This window comes from Dromaius novaehollandiae, chromosome 11 (assembly GCF_036370855.1).
Source record: "Dromaius novaehollandiae isolate bDroNov1 chromosome 11, bDroNov1.hap1, whole genome shotgun sequence".
Classification (NCBI taxonomy): Eukaryota; Metazoa; Chordata; class Aves; order Casuariiformes; family Dromaiidae; genus Dromaius; species Dromaius novaehollandiae.
Window position 1 is genome coordinate 4,659,020 of NC_088108.1, and position 15,956 is coordinate 4,674,975.

Consider the following 15,956-nt stretch of genomic DNA (forward strand, 5'->3'; position numbering starts at 1 on the left):
AACATGCTTGTCAGGACACATTTAACTCATTGTTAAAATGGCACTCTGAGATCCCAAAACATTAGGATTGCTAGCCCTCCCCAAGATGAGAGTAGAAACTCTTTATTGAAGTGAATTATTTGACCAGATGAAAGATCAAGGCAAGAAGGGAGTGCATGCAAGCACAAAGACCTGTTGCTGACAGTGGCTTGCTTCTATGTTCAAAAGGACTTAAAATGAAGAGATGGGAAAGATAAAAGGAGGCTGATGCAAGTATCTGAGTGATAAAGCAGTGGAGGTCATCAGGAGTGCAACTGAAAGGCCAGTCAGCAGAGGGAAAAGTTACAGAAAACACATCTGTGCTGATAACAATTCACCACCAGTGTCTCTCCTACAGCTCCTTGACAAGCAGATGCTAAGGTGAAGTGCTAACAAGGCTGAAGCATGCTGTCCCACTCGTACTTCAATACAGTAGAGGTTTTGGAGCCTGCCTGATCCTGCCCAACTTTGGAGAGCACCAAGCTCTCTATTGAGTGGTTGTACCATTCACTCGTAGTGATTTGAGGTGCACTAGCAGTTTTACAGAAGCCTGCAAGTTACCTGTGTTGCTCTCCTAGTGTTCAAACAGGGTATAATATAAAATTAAAATATAACAATCGCTTCCTGTCAGTTGCATCTTATAGAGAAACCAAAACACTCATTAATAAAGGACTTGGAGTATTACTACTACCAAAGTTGTTACAAACTACAAGTGAGCATCTAAGAATGAGAAGTCATTAACTCAGCTAGTTAAGAGGGGTAGAAGACAACCCCTCAACAAAATGGTACACACTACTATAAGTACTGATTGTTAGTGCTTTCGACATGAACACCAAAGCCCCGAAGAGCAGCTCATACATACTTCAGCCTCCTGTCTTGGAACGCAGGAGTCCCAGGCACTATAGTTTTGATGAAGAACGGCTGGTTTCCTTTACTTTCTTCGAAGCCTCCAACAATGCTGAATCCCCAGCTTTCCAGGTTACCTTTACTCAGGACAATATCTTGACAGCAGTGAAGGTAACTGTGAAGACAGGTACAGTCAAAAACAAGCAAGGTTTGTATGTGTTTTTCAAGGAAAGCTGCCTGACAAGTTCATGTTTTCCCTTGCAGAGGGAAAATGCCTCTGTGTAACAGCCTCATCTTTATTCAGTTTTTAAGGACACAACACTACTGTGAAGGGAAAGAAAGAGCAGTAAGGGCAAGGCTCAGATTGTCTGCTGGGTGCCTTACAGGAATAGTTCACAAATCTGAAGATACCAGTCCATTAGAATTTTTTTTTCAGTACTGTCTGTGCTAGTTTAAGAGGCAGCAAAAAATTACCATTCTGTAAATGGGTTTGAGGCCTGAAAGCAATTAATAACTGCATTACAGCACTAACGAAGAGGAAACATTTACTGTGAACAACATTGTTACACCCCATGCAGTTAATAGGAATCGGGCTTTTTATTCCATGTGTGCACTGCATATGCTTGGTACAGTGAATGCATTCAGCAGCCATGTATCACTGATGGTAAGAAAGAAAACATGAGGTAAAGCTGCCTGCCTTCTACTAAACACAAAACTCAGTCAAATCTGAATAAGAAAGGTTCCTGCAGGACTTGCAGCCAGGATTACTGTGTACAATAAGATATTAGACTCTTTGGAGAGAGACCAAAGATGATTGTTTATGAACACCAGCTGCTGAAGTGTATCTGCTCAATTTTGAGGATTCAAAGTCTAGCGTATGCTGCAGTACTGAGACAGCTCTGAAGAATGTGATACACAAGGACTACCAGCACTTACTGCTGGAGTGCGCAGCACAAAGAAGCACAAAGCCCTTGCTAAGTGTCTGCAAAGGTGTGGCAGGAGTATGGGCAGGCAGCTCACGTACTCTGGCTCGTGTTCAGGTTACATTCTGGCACCGACGCGCCGCCCGAACCGCACTGTGCGAAACCGCCGCTGATCACCCCACTAAGGTATTCCAGCAGCTAAACTTTTCCTAACAAACGTTTTTGCCTCAAGGGCTTTGCTAGAGCAGTTTGGGTATGGGTTTCAGATTTCAAAAGCCTTCTCAGTTAACGTCTCACCAGGAGAAAGATCCAATTATCTACTTTCCAAAATGTAGTTTACTTTTGTAAAAGTTCTACATACGTAAACACTGGAAGACCCAGCTTACTGGTACTTCTAGATTTGTGTCCTGCTGATACACAAATGTAGAACAAATGCATTAAGCACCTAGTGCAAATACAAAATAGCACAGAAAGCAAACATGTTAAGCACTGTTTCATATGTATGGACTACATACACTTTCTACAAAAGTTGGACGAGGTCATGCTTCTACATCAGGTATTTGTAGAAATCCATTTTCCATGCAAAGAGGGCATTTAGGAAGAGAAATGTTAATTCATTGTAATGGAAAGTGACAGTAGGAAGGATATTTTAGACTGTCCTTTCTATAAAAGTTTAGGTTTTATTCTGACAAGCACTCCACTGGGTTTGCAGTTCTACATCCCTTTGTGAATTTGTGAAACTCGCTGCTCCAGCAGGTCCACAACAGGGAGCATCTAAAAGTAACTGCAGAAATAGCTCAGGCTTCATGGAGACAGGCACCAGATAAATCTTAAGGAAAAAGCAGAAAATACTACTTTTCTGCCCTCTGAGAATTAGGCACAAGTCACACTGGACACAATCATTTCAAAAGCCAAAGCTTTTACAGAGAGAAGTCAAGTCAAGCTGTAAACTTGGTATTTGTAAGATCTTTAGGTTTCAGTATGCAGTGAAATAGCCCTCCCCCCCCCCCAAACACCCTAGCTGTCTGCAAATTTCTCTTTTGAGATGGAACTTCATACTATGAGTAGTTGATCCAGATTTAACATAATACTATGAAGAAATCAGGTAGAGTTGCTATGCTGTCTTCTGTGAATGCATACAGCGATCCTGGTAAACATTCAACAGCAATGTTTAGTAGCATGTAATTGCCTTGAAACGCTCACCACCACCAGTTAATAACAAACCAAAGAATGGACACAGTGAAAGTTCACAGGACATTAGAGCTACCCACAGTTACCTTACAAGATAAAAACACAAGAAATAATAGCCACCTGATTCTTTACAACCGACTACTAGTTGCTTGAGGTTAGAGAGAAAAATATTACTATACTGTCCGTCTTACGGAGATTTTTAGATCTTCATCAGAAGTATCTGGCACTGTCTGGTCAGACAGAGGTAGAAGATGCTTCCTGATCCAAGCTTATGTGCTAAATGCTGCAATGCTTGAAGTAGCCTCAGGAGCACAGAATGTTTTTCCTTTATGAAGAATGCGACCCAGATGTTTCCATTACTTCCCCCTTCTACCCATCATCCCGAGAAAGACAGAGGACCAGGGCTTTAATCTCTCTCCTGAAACCCTTCAGCAACATTAGTCCAGCAGTTCTACAGCACAGTCCATAGGGGCTCTGCCTTCTAAACCTACACTTGAGAGACAGCATGCTAGCTACTGGGCAAGCCAAGATGACAGATGGTATTTAATATAAACAATAAAACACAAATACAAGAATAAAGGTTAGAATTGAACACTGTGGGCTGAAGCATTGCAAAGACTGAATGTACCTCTCTAGTCTTGAGCACTAACTTTGACTCAGCTCTTTCAGCACAGAGTTACTATTTCTTACTAGCAAGAAATACATGGTTTCTTTTAAAAGGGATGAAAGAATATTTCTGCTGGATCAGAGAAACATTTGGAAAAAAAGCTGAACAAAAAAACATCCCATGTCATCAGCAGTAAGCTTCAGACTTTCACGCTGTATTGCGAAATATTTAGCACACTGAGGCTATATCTGCTTTGGCAAGCAGGGCAGCCCACAAGGAACATGTCTGTTGAGCAAAACGGGTGCTGAGGAGTGAGGCCCATACTCTGTCCTTACTCCTCTCTTCAACAGCACATTCCTGATCCAAACTAACCTGCTAACACAGAGGCACCCGGAACATTTCAAGGTGACAAGAAGCCAAGGTGCCATTTCAGTTTAAGGACTTGCCAGCAATATTAAAAAAAATTTAAAAAAATCTGATCATGCCAGCTACTATGTCAAATAATGTAAATACCTTGCTTAGCTGAGAGCGGCAGAGAGCTGTTCGCTCTCAGTGGCTTTAGGGAAATCATTCCATAGAGGACCAACTAGCTGCTGCTGTGAACAGACTGGAAAGTTAGTGAGGAAGCACATGACAGAATTACAACCATTTTTATTACTGGAAACAAGAAAGAAGATTGTTAGATCCTGAAATAACCTTGCATTGTGCCTTCTAAACACCCTCACACCCACAAAATAATGCCAGGCATAGAAATTCAGATGCCTGAATTAAGGTCCAAGCAGGAAAGGAAGAGTAAGAGCAGAAGGTGCTTCTGAAATTATTGTGCCTTGGTTCAGTCAAAAGGGATAGTAACAGTCAAAGGAAGAGGAGCACACATTAATACCAGTTGCAGAATTTGAAGCGACGTATTACGTAGCGGGTAGCGTAACAGTCTAGCCTCAAAATGAAGGCAGATGACTGATGAGCAAGGACTAGACGCCAATCCTTGCAGCAGAGCTGTGGTGAGTGAGGCTGCAAGCCACCAGACACCCAGGTAAACAGGAAAAGGGAAGGGGGGGGGGGAGCACAGCCAGTCTGTGCCTTGCTGTACTTCAGCGCAGTAGCACCCATGAGAAAACCAACAGCAGCCAGTGTCTGAGGACTTGTATTCCAGTTTGGGTTATCCACGTGCGGCTTGGACTAGTTCATACTAGGCCTGTGCAGAACAGCCGAGCTCATTTGGGAGAAAGGGGGAACCTGGTAGGACTGTGCTGAATACAAGCCAAGCTACAGTGGCTTGAGACACAAAAGCTACTTTCCTTGGACTGTTTCATTCAGCGTTTACAGACTGCTAGGTAACGAGGGTAACGTAACAGAGGCTTTGTTAGCTTTTGTTCTTTCAGGTGCCTCAAGAAAGAAGGCTGTAAATAATCTGAGCCTCTTGCAAGAGGGTTTGGCTTTATTGTTCTTGTGTGCATCTCCTACACCTTTTCCAGTTAGCTGGAACTGCAACAGACGGTACCTTTCAAGGCTGAATACATTTCAAAGAAACTGCAGAAGCAAGGAAAATAGAGGTTCACCTTGAGAAAGGAGCCATATTCATGCTTTAGGAGTCCCCAACACTGTCACATGGAACTTAGCACAAATTTTAGCAGTAACGTGGCAAGTCTACGGTCTAATGCTTTGCAACAGGAAAATTCAACTAATGAGAAGCACTTCTGCTTAATATAACAGATGACGCAATTAAAACCACCAAGAATTAGATTGAAAGACTGCCCTCCCCTAAATGAGGTGATTAGATTAGCGACTATAGAACAGTACAGATATTGGCCTGCATTATGCAATCTAAAAGAGCCACAGTGATTTCAGTTAACGATATTCCAGCAGGGATTGAGGCACTGACTAGTCATTGTAGAAACAAGTGCCATAATCTATAATTCTCATTCTCTATGTCCGTTCTCTTAGAAGAAAGGTTCTCAGGAAATTCTGAAAATTACTGTTTAATAGAAGTGGGGGAATGATGGGTCGCACAGTGAAGAGCAGTGGAGGTTCTTTGTGTGTTCATTGCACTGTGACCTCATTGACAAATAAGGATTCCCACTGCCTTAGCTAAAGAAGAGTATCAGTAATTTTTAATTGCTTTCAAGACAACCTATGGTGTAACTCATTTTTAGTATCTGAGTGAAAGTCAACTCTGACTGAACAGATGTCTCCATACAGTCACTGAGCAAGCATACCTAGGCAGCCCGAGCCACGTGATCCAGAGGGGAGACCAACCGAATCCTTGCTCCTTGATGTCCAGAGGTGGATCTGTTGGGTCTGATACAAGGATTTCCAAGGCTTTCAGTACTACTGAGTGCGAAGCTGCATTAGATTTCAATGCCGAGACAGCTTCATAGTAGTTCAGATGAGTCAAATCAATGCCATTTATGCTCAGAAGTATATCTCCTGTTGAGTAAATAAGATAGGATGTTGATTAAATAAGATGATTACAGCCACACAGATTTACACATTTTTGCTAAGAATTCTATTTCTGCCTCAGGGTCTCATGTAGAACTCTGTTTCCAACTTCACTTTAGTGTCCAAGTCCAACTTTCACTTAAAAACAGTCCAGAAAGTATAAAGGGCAACTAAGGGTCCGAGAACCTCCTTACCTCGTTTGATTCTGCCATCCCTGAAGAGGCATCCGATGGGCTGCACACTTGTTACATATATAGGGAGCTTGTTTTTGTTATCCCTTCCACCTCCAATTGTTATTCCCAAAGATTCCTTTGGTTCCTTTTTTATTGAAACTGTCTTCTCATGACTTATGTATCCCTGAGGTAGATCCTATGAAGAAATGACAGAGTTTAGATTCATTTATGCAATTAACATGAGAAGCCCACAGCTGGAAGAAAACAACAGAACACCTTGCATCTTTAACCCAGAAGTTTTCAGCGATATTACTGGAGAGCAAAGTCAGCTTCTGTTGCATTTGCTCTGGGTAGAAATACTATCCCATATTCCCAACATGATACCATCATAACTGAGGAACTGCTGTTTGGGAAACAATGCCACTCTCCTAATGATTCCAAATCCATTCGCTGCAGAAAGATGCTCACTCCAAGCAGAACAGTTTTGCTCCGAGAAACAAACTACCAATCATTTCAAGGTTGTTCACATCAAGCAACTAACCTCTCTCTGACTACTAATAAATTGGGATAGATTAGGATCAGTAAATTGTATTACCTATCCTCTGCCATTTTGCTTCTTGTGCATGTCATAAAGGAGCACGTTAACTAAAGCTTTGCTCTGCTTTTATTAGAATGACCAAGTTCTGCTTGTCAAACTCAATATGACATAAATGAATAAAACAGAAAGTCAACTAAGAGATGTTTTTCCAGATGCAATATACAAAAGAAAGGTCAAAATCTGAAGATGGTCATGAAGATGGCTAGCATCCTTATACAGCTAAATTAATGTTTCTAGTGATTATAATGGTATTATTTAAAGTTTAAATATCGGGGTTTTTTTTGCCCTACTAATTTGCAAACAATTGCAGATGCAACCAACTTTGGAAGCAGAAGTAGGCCAACTCTGACACCCCCCCCCCCCCCAAGGGACAAACTAATCTTTGAAAGACAGTAGCATCTTTATTTTTTAGATTGTAGTGAAAGTACACATTGTAGCATACTGCTGTAGAAACTACGTACAACTGTATTTCAAGATTTAAATCAAGGAACTGCACTCCAGTTATTTATGTCAGCCAGTTACTAATCTCCAGCAGACGCACTTCAACACAAATTCTAGGCAGTTTTAGCAAGAGTTTTCTCAAAGGGTAGTTTTAAACATAGAGCAAACTTTCATTGGTACAATAGACTGGCAATTCTCTTCCTGCTCACACAGTTTCCTGTAACATACGCATGGGTAATAGAAGCAACAATGAAAGCATAGCAGCATTTTAGTTTAACTTGCATAGTTTTATGGTACAGAAGTGGAAACTATCTAGCTCCAAACTGTAACTTTATACCATTGTGCAATACTCAAAGCGCTGTGTTTGATGGCGGTTGAGAACTAAGTCCAGTGGTGGTCCCCTTAGAATTTCACAGAGGTTAAATTTCCATAGCCCTTTACAAATGAGAAGGGACTAAGATTTTGTCCCACATCAAGACTGGAGACATTTGAATGGATATTTCTATGCTTCTCCCTAAAAATTGTATTTCACATGGTTCTCTTGCGCCAACAGTCAAACATGTACTGCTTTTCAATAGTTAAAGGGGAAAAGGAGCTTCTGGTAAGTCATGCATGAGAAATTACTATCAGAGCTAAAGTAATTGGCCTGTTAGACCAAGAATAATGAGCGCTTTTGCCCTTACCTTCTGGTAGGTAGATTTTCGTCTGTAATGATTCTGATCTAGTCTTCTTCGATGGTGCACTGGGCTTCCGCCATTGCTGCTGCTGCTGCTGTTGTTCGATGTGCTGCCGTCTTCGACAGAGTCTGACAGCTGTACACCTGGCTGCCTTAGCACTACAAAGTTCACTCTTGATTCACTGGTCTGCCAGGAGAAGCAAAGAGAGGCATCTGAAATCATTAGAGGGCAAAGTCCCATCACGGTTCATGAAGTACCGTAGTCTCATGACTGTTTTAAATAATGTTTTTGAAAGCTGTGCACTGTGGCTTTGTCTTTATGAAAAGGTACACGTGGTATGTGCACCACACCAATGCATAAAAGGAGCTACCTAAGAAGCAGTGTTGATTAAAGCTTTGTCTTTGCATGCATTTCTTAGTTAAACTCAAGGAGGTTCAAAAACATTAGAAGTTAGGGACAGCCCCATCATTTTGGGGGAAAGAGAAAGAAGGTCAGACATCAGTTTCTACAAGGGGTTTGAAACAGCGCTGTGCAACATGATGTGATGGTTCTTGTGAAGAGCTGCAGAAGCCTATGGTGACTGAAGGAATTAGTAAGCATTTGTTAGAAAGAACAGAAGTAGAGGCAGGCTTTGCTTCTGCCTCTCTGCCACAAATAACAAACAAGAGAAAGTGGCATGAAATGATTAATTCCTCCACTTCAGTATAAATAACCGAAACAGTGTTTTGTATTCTGCTACAAAGTGAACAGAGTTAGAACACTTGCTGGCTCACATGGCAGATGACCATGATCCAAGAACTGAATGCCTTTTCTCCGATTGTAAAAAGACTTGTTAAAGCTGTTTGTCTCCCAGCTTATGTACCATATGTATTGTTCAACAGCTCCCTTTTTCCTCCTCTGAGAAGCACCTGAAGACATGACCTTTTGTCCAAGATTGTTGTCAGTTAAACACTTCACCAGCTGTGTGCCTGGCCCTGTCAGAACTGCAGGGGAAGTATTTGCTATTGTTATTGTAACGTGGTTTGTTCTTCTAGATAATCTGACAAAACCTTAGGGGGAAGAACTGTATTCGGGTCAGACATATATGCTTATTTATGACATCTGCTACAACAGATGAGAGAACTAGTTGCTACTCTCATTTCTCAACATGGGATCCTTTTGCCCATTCTCTTGGTGCCACCGCACCTTGCAGCAGCAAATCCCATAGCCTGGGAAGACAACTACACCAACTGATGCAGATGCTTTTTATTTATTTTTTATTACTAGTATAGGAAAGCTTTGTTTTCTGAAAGATAATTTAAAAGCTTCACACCTCAAGTCAATTCAGATGAGATTTTTGTTTCCAAACAATAGTTGGCACACATCTATGCCTTCATAGAATATATTGTAAACATTGTATTTTAAGAGGAGGATTCACCCTCCCCTTCATCTGGGAGATACCAAACTGCGTGTAGTACATATGAGTGTGCATATATATACACACTATAGATGCAAATGGTACTTCACAATACAGGTAGAAGGGCTCCTTTCCTCAAAAGGCTTACAATCAAAATTAAATCAAGAATTTTAACGAGAGCTCAGAAGAACAGATAATGTTTTGTAAAACTGGTGGTCTTCCAAACATCACTTCAAAAAGAATTCAATCCCCAAACCCAGTGAAGCCAGTTCTGAGACTCCAGTTAGTGATTTCTGTGGGATCAAGACAGATTTCCTCATATAGGAGTTACACTTGCACACTAGAAAAGAAATACAGCAGCACTTCATGGGATGCAAGCAAAATTCTAGCGGATTGTAGTATCGAATCACATATGTACTGGAACCCTGCTCTCTTTTATTCTCCCACCCCACTGCACTCCTCTGCTGATTACCAGGAAGAGCACTGGCTCTCCTGCACTCTGCTGACCTCAGATCCTTTCTGGGATATAAACAGTATGCAGTGAGATCAGGATCTTTAGATAAGAACAGAAACTGGAGGCCACTACCTAGGAAGATGAATTTAAAACTGATCTACATGAAATCTGCCACACCTCTAGCAATCCTTATTCCTTAAATCAAAATTCCTTGCCTAACCCCTTCACCAAAAGGTGTGGTACACTGCAACAAGAACACTTCCCAGGGAAAGACCACTGTGCTACTTCCCTTTTAGTATTTTAGGAGGTTTTTAGTCTGAGGGGCCTTGTTACTTTCTAGACTCCCTTACCAAATACAGTTTAAGTGGGAAATCTTAAGAGGGATTCAGATAAATCAAAATGGTTCTGTTCTGGGCTGCCAGCCTATCAGATCTCCCTGCAAACATCTTTAGCTTGACTAGCTGAAATGAAGCACGAAAGGCTATCTTAATATCTCATCTTCGTTGCATGCATCTGCGGTACATACAAATATTCATTCTGCAAGAAAGGCTCCAAACACCACACTACAAAGGAGATCCAGTTGCCTTAGCTGAACTAAAGTGCCACAAGCAACTGCCTCACTTCAGATTTGTCAGAGATGACTCATGATGGATTCCCACTCTTCATGTTTATCTTCATTTGGAAGCAGTGCTTCCCACACATCTGCAGGGAAGTCACTTTCCCAAAGAGATATTTAAGGGAATGCAGTTTGCTCTAGCATGTTCTGTCAGCCCTTGGGTCAGAACAGGAGCCCTGCTATCAATGCATACAGCTGCAGGGTCATTAGACAGACAACTCTGCCATGTTGTAAGTTACCTGGATTATCTGTGCAGCAGTCTCAGGTGTTCCTTGCCTCAGGTCCTGGCCATTTATGGACAGCACTCTGTCATTCCGGCTCAGCTTTCCATTTTTGGCTGCCAAACCTCCCTCTAACAGATCTAGAATAAAAATTCCTGCCTCATCTGTCTTCCTGATGAGTTTGATTCCCAAGGGTTCGGATCGGTCTCTCTTTATCAAGGTTACGTGGATCACTTCCCGGTTTGGAGCAGAACTGGAATCCTGCTGTACAGTCCTATTGGAAAAACCCTTCTCCTGCAGGACCATGAGGTGAAGAACGGGGCCTGGGTGGCGCAGGAAGGAGACAGCTTGACAGTGAGTCACACTGCTAATGTTGACACCATTCACCTAGAAAGACAAACAAACCAGAGCCGCTAATCAGAACGAGATAATTCAGGCACTTTCTGCAGTGCAGAACATCAAAGTTGGAGACAGGATGTACAACTCCCTGTTCAATGCATGACTGAAGCAGCTGTTTCTGATGCACATTAGAGAGCAGAGTTTTCTAGAAAAGAATGCAGAAGAAAGCAAATTAAGTAAGACCGACAGTGATGGTGAATTGCTGAGTATAGAGAAGAGACAGGACAACTCATACAGCTTACAAATCTGAAAGTGCAAAATACTAAAATCATGACCTCCATCCCATGGCAATGCAGAACTGTTTTCCACTAACTTCCAGTATTCAAAAGACACTTGTAGGAGAAGACTCCCGTTGGAGACTTCCCATGCTCACTTGGCAGAGCAGTCCATAGTCTACAGAGCTTCTAAAGTCATCAGTCTAGTCATGCCTTTACCAGGGTCATTCAGAGAAGTTACTTTTTGCTTTGACTGTTGTCACATAAGATTCTATAAAGTCTCTCTTTAGGATGTTAACAGGTCTAAGGGTGGGAACCTGCTCTATTTACAGTCCAGTCAAGGTTGTGACACGCACAGTTTGACTGGATAAAATGGAAGTTACACTATTGGTTTGAGAAACCAACTCAAGAGATTGTATCTGCCACGTGTATGGGGCTGCTGGTCATTACAGGACCCCACTGCACTCCAGTGGGATAATTAGGTCTCAATTGCTTGTCAAGTGATCGAGCAGCCATAGCCAGGTTTTAACAGTTCTCTCTGCGTGTCAGCTTTACTGCTGTGTACAAGCTTCCGTCACCCTGAGTAGCCCATTGCAGTGTAGCATAATGGTACGTCAGGTTAATCTGGGAACTAAATCTGGCTGTGGGTCAGCTTTGCTATGACTTTGGTGCTCTTTATTACTCACATGGACATAGACTTTGGACCTGCCTCTTGAGGAAGTGCAGCTTAAGCAACACAGTAGAGCAAGGCAACTATAAGATTTTCTAACTAAAGTACAGTCTGTTGGAGAGAAGTGGTGTTACTGGCTGAAGTTTATCAGACAGTTCTTTTTACTTTACACAAAATGGTCTAAGTCTCAGAAAGCTGTGGTACAAGGTAAATAAAAGGTAATTTTTATTTATTTACAAGGTAAATAAAATTCATCTCCAGTCAAGAAACTAGCAATGGGACTCTCAGTGGGATTTTACGTACCTCAAGAATATGGTCTCCTGGTGCTATTCTTCCATCTGCAGCAATAACAGAATGCCGCAAGACTTCCTGAACAACAATGTTTCCTAGTGGGGTATCCTTACCCCCTACTATCCTCATCCCCAGATCTTCCTCGGGGTCTTCTCGGTGAATTTCAATCGTGCTCGTTTCAGCCACGAGACTAGCTCGCTGAGGAAGGTCTGATTGTGAAAACAGAAGAAAACAAAACGTGTATAGAATCTTCCCTCATAGAGCAAACATCATGAGATTTGCAACCCTGGCAGGCTGTGTTCAAAATTAGCATTTGGAGGGAGAGGAAGGGGAAGCAGCTATGAGGAGGGGAAAGAATAGGTCAAATTAAGAGCTGAAAGCCACTATTTCTGAACAGCTTCTCCAGAACGTTTCCCTTCTTGTTCTAGCTTACAGCAAATTTAAACTGTTTCATTGCTACTTCTTAAGTTTTATTAAGGAGCATTCAGTATGTTTCATTTACTATTTAGAGAGATATTTTTCTACTGTGACAGCTGACCTACTAGAAGTCCACTGCCATAGATCCAATAAGCAACAAATCCCAAATCCCAGGATCCCCAGTAGAAAATGGGACTGCTAAGCTATAGTTGGTGGTCTGCCATTGCCGTGACCCTACCATAGGCAGCTCACTTCAGTTTCCCTTCCTCCTACTTCCCCATCCCACCACTAAGACAGAAGTAATGTTTACCTATTTTACAGCATACTGAACACTAAGCAATGCTTCTCAGACACTTTGAAGATAAAAGTCATTGTTAGCAAGTCATATTAAATCTACCAGCACTACAGCCTTTGGGCAGGCCCAAAACCAGTCAAGGTGAGCTACAGTTGTCACACAAGAGATGTAAAAAATTGCCCCGAGGATACTTGGGAAGAATGCCAAGAGAATTAAACTGACCTAATGTATTAACTCTGACACAGGCACAGCAGCAAACTCCCAGCTGCAGTGTCTGCACACCTGGAAATTGAGACTAGCTTTGAAACAAGGCATCAAGATTTCCAAGCTGCTGAATTCTCACATGGGTTGAGACAAGTGATTTATTCTGAAGCAGAGACAGTTACTTCTATCTGGAAGGGTTTCATAACTATCAATACAAAAAGTAGGCTGGGCTGTAAAAACCACACTTGCTCAGTACCATTAGGGAGGTACTGACCACGCCGGGAAACCAACTGTATATTTAACTTTCTTAACAAGATTAAGAAGAAGCTGGAGCTATTCCCAATTACTAACTATTTGGCCTCTTCAAGTGTTTTATGCCACGCTCCCTTCTGAGAGGCACTGCCTTTGTTTCTTTACAGCACAACAAAAGAATATTGCAAATAAAGTACCCACTACATAACAGAGATGCTCTGAACTGCTTTGAACAGTTCTGTGCTTGTGAGCAGATCCTGCCACACTTGATGCACATGAATGCATCTTTCTGCTGTTCAAGGACAAGCTGAGGAAAGAGATCTACCCCTATTGGTGCTAATGGCTAAACAGCACTGAGGATACCTAAGAACGCTGTGGACACTAAAAATTGATATATATTATAAAAGTAAGGTAATTATTTCATATAACAGGCAATTACATAATTACATTTCTCCATCAAGCTCTTACCTTCTTCAGTCTCTTCAAAAGCCGGATTAACCAGTCCAGGCTCTGCAGTCCCTAGTGATACCACCGCAGCTGCAGAGCTTTCTGCTACAAGCGATGAACCTCCACTTGGTATCTCTGGATCCTTGGGTGTATTTGTTTCCACCTTGGCAGGGAGATCTTCTTTCCCTTTGGAAAAGAGGTTCTTTTTCCGCTCTAGTTCAGATTTATATTTCTTGAAACCGGGACACCTAGAGAAAGATTGTCTGACTGTAAGCGGATAGTCTCTGCCTATGTGGTTAACTCAGCACACGCAAGCTCTGACTGACAAACACATGCAAAGAAGCATGTTCAAGATCTCATCATCTGCACAACATGCATCACAGATGCTAATATTCATTCTCCTTTGACCTTCATCTTCTGCTTCTAATAGTATCAGCTTAAAAGTGGGATTCTTATTCACTTACTTTCAAAATTACTAAACAAGCTAGTTCAAAAAGGGGATGGAATAGGAAGAGCAGTTTTCCTTGCTAAATATTTACCAAACCATCAGTGAAGACAAGAATACATCCTTTAAAACATAAGCAAACACTTAGGTCAGCTATAAAAAGACAAAACATGAACTATACCTTTATGCAAAGGAAGTGACTCACATTTCAAGGTCAGCCTTGAATTAGGCTTTGTTTTTAAACAAATTGGTAACATGCAACAACAGCGACCAAGGCTGGCTTGCTTATTTTTTTGCTGAACAAGACCTGACCTCCGATGGAACTCTATCTCCAGTCCGCGCAAGTGATGGCTCTACTTGAATGTGGGCAATCCAGGAAAGTTTATACTCCTGTTGACTACTCCCCACATAAAGGTCCAAGAAGTAATTCTATATTCAACAAAATCACTGTGTGCAGCTATACCAGAGACAACCTATCTCAGCAAAAATGAGTGAGGAAAAGCAAGCTCTTTTATCAAGAGTAAATCGAGTATCAAGAGTAAAAAAATAGTAATAAAGAAAGGTGGCATGTGAGGCAAGTCAGGAATGCAAAAGCATCACTTCCAGAGACCAGAGTAGTACTGGGTGGTTACTAGAGTCACATCTAAAATTAAGCTATTTACATTCTGGCTAAACAGGTCTCATTGTGGCTCTTCTGCTTTATTCCTGGTCATTCTTCTCCAAGCATTAACATGGCCCTGAAACTTACAGGCAGGAGCTGATCAATCATCCACTTGTGCACATCCCTCTTAAGATATACAGAAATAAGTTATTCTTGCAAAGGGCAGAGTCCTCCAAGGAAACAAGTTCTTAGATTGTTTCTTATCCCCCTAAGTCTCCTCCTGTCAGTTAATTTCACTTAAAACCAAAAAAACAAGAAGATTCTGCCACCAAGGTCCTAACTAGGCTCACAGCCCCGGTGGAAGACTCGATTTTTAGAGCACCCCCTCCCCAACAGGGTACAAAGACCTCTGAAAAGTATAAAAGGATAGTTTCCAGTGAGGTCTGAAGTGTAAACATTTCAGGGTGCCTCCCTCTTCTGTGTTTAACTTCCACATTAGAGGGATTAGCAAGTGACGAAAAAATTTATTGATGCCAGGGTAGATTCACAGAGGGGAAAGGAAGGCCTCTGCCCCCACCACGTCTTTAGCCTGGGCATGTTCCCTTGGCACGGGGGACAGCCCCAGCGACGCAGCACAGGAGCAGCTGCAAGGCTGGGCAGCCCTGTCCCTGCAGCCCAAGCAGTCAGCCACGCTTGGTAACAGGAGAGCTGTACAAACAGCTAAAGAAAAAGGAGATTATAAGCATTCACAGACTGGGAGGAAGGAGTATCTAAGTATCTTCCCTCATTCGAGAGGCTCCACGGCTCTAACAGGAGCTCTCAGCTTGTGGGTACACAGAAGGCAAGCAGGACTCATGAGGATACACCCTTGGCTGGAATTGCAAAGCTATCCTAACCATAACTTACCTGCACACTGGTTGACTTTTTTTTAAATATGGTTTTGCCACAAGATGCTGCAACACAGCTGAAGGGAAACTAGTCTACTGAGTTCCTCATTACACACCAAAATACACTGCCAGTGAAGCACCACTTCTGCCTGCAGTATGGCTTGTACTTAGCTCCCTTTCCAGCAATCATTAACTAGGAACAAATGTTCTTCAAGGGCCGTGGCAAGAGTTGT

The 15,956-nt window shown here is 42.1% G+C and overlaps 1 protein-coding gene across 1 annotated transcript in view; it reads right to left on the bottom strand.

Annotated features, from left to right (window-relative positions):
• The window catches only part of LOC112982952 (ligand of Numb protein X 2-like), a 30,163-nt gene that overhangs the window by 2,316 nt on the left and 11,891 nt on the right, over positions 1–15,956 (bottom strand). Inside the window, exons 3-9 of the mRNA XM_026099717.2 lie at positions 13,812–14,038; positions 12,188–12,384; positions 10,619–10,987; positions 7,920–8,099; positions 6,219–6,393; positions 5,802–6,012; positions 881–1,039 (exon numbers count right to left, since the gene is read on the bottom strand). Of these exons, the coding sequence (XP_025955502.1) occupies positions 881–1,039; positions 5,802–6,012; positions 6,219–6,393; positions 7,920–8,099; positions 10,619–10,987; positions 12,188–12,384; positions 13,812–14,038 (1,518 nt within the window). The remainder of the gene's footprint in view (positions 1–880; positions 1,040–5,801; positions 6,013–6,218; positions 6,394–7,919; positions 8,100–10,618; positions 10,988–12,187; positions 12,385–13,811; positions 14,039–15,956) is intronic.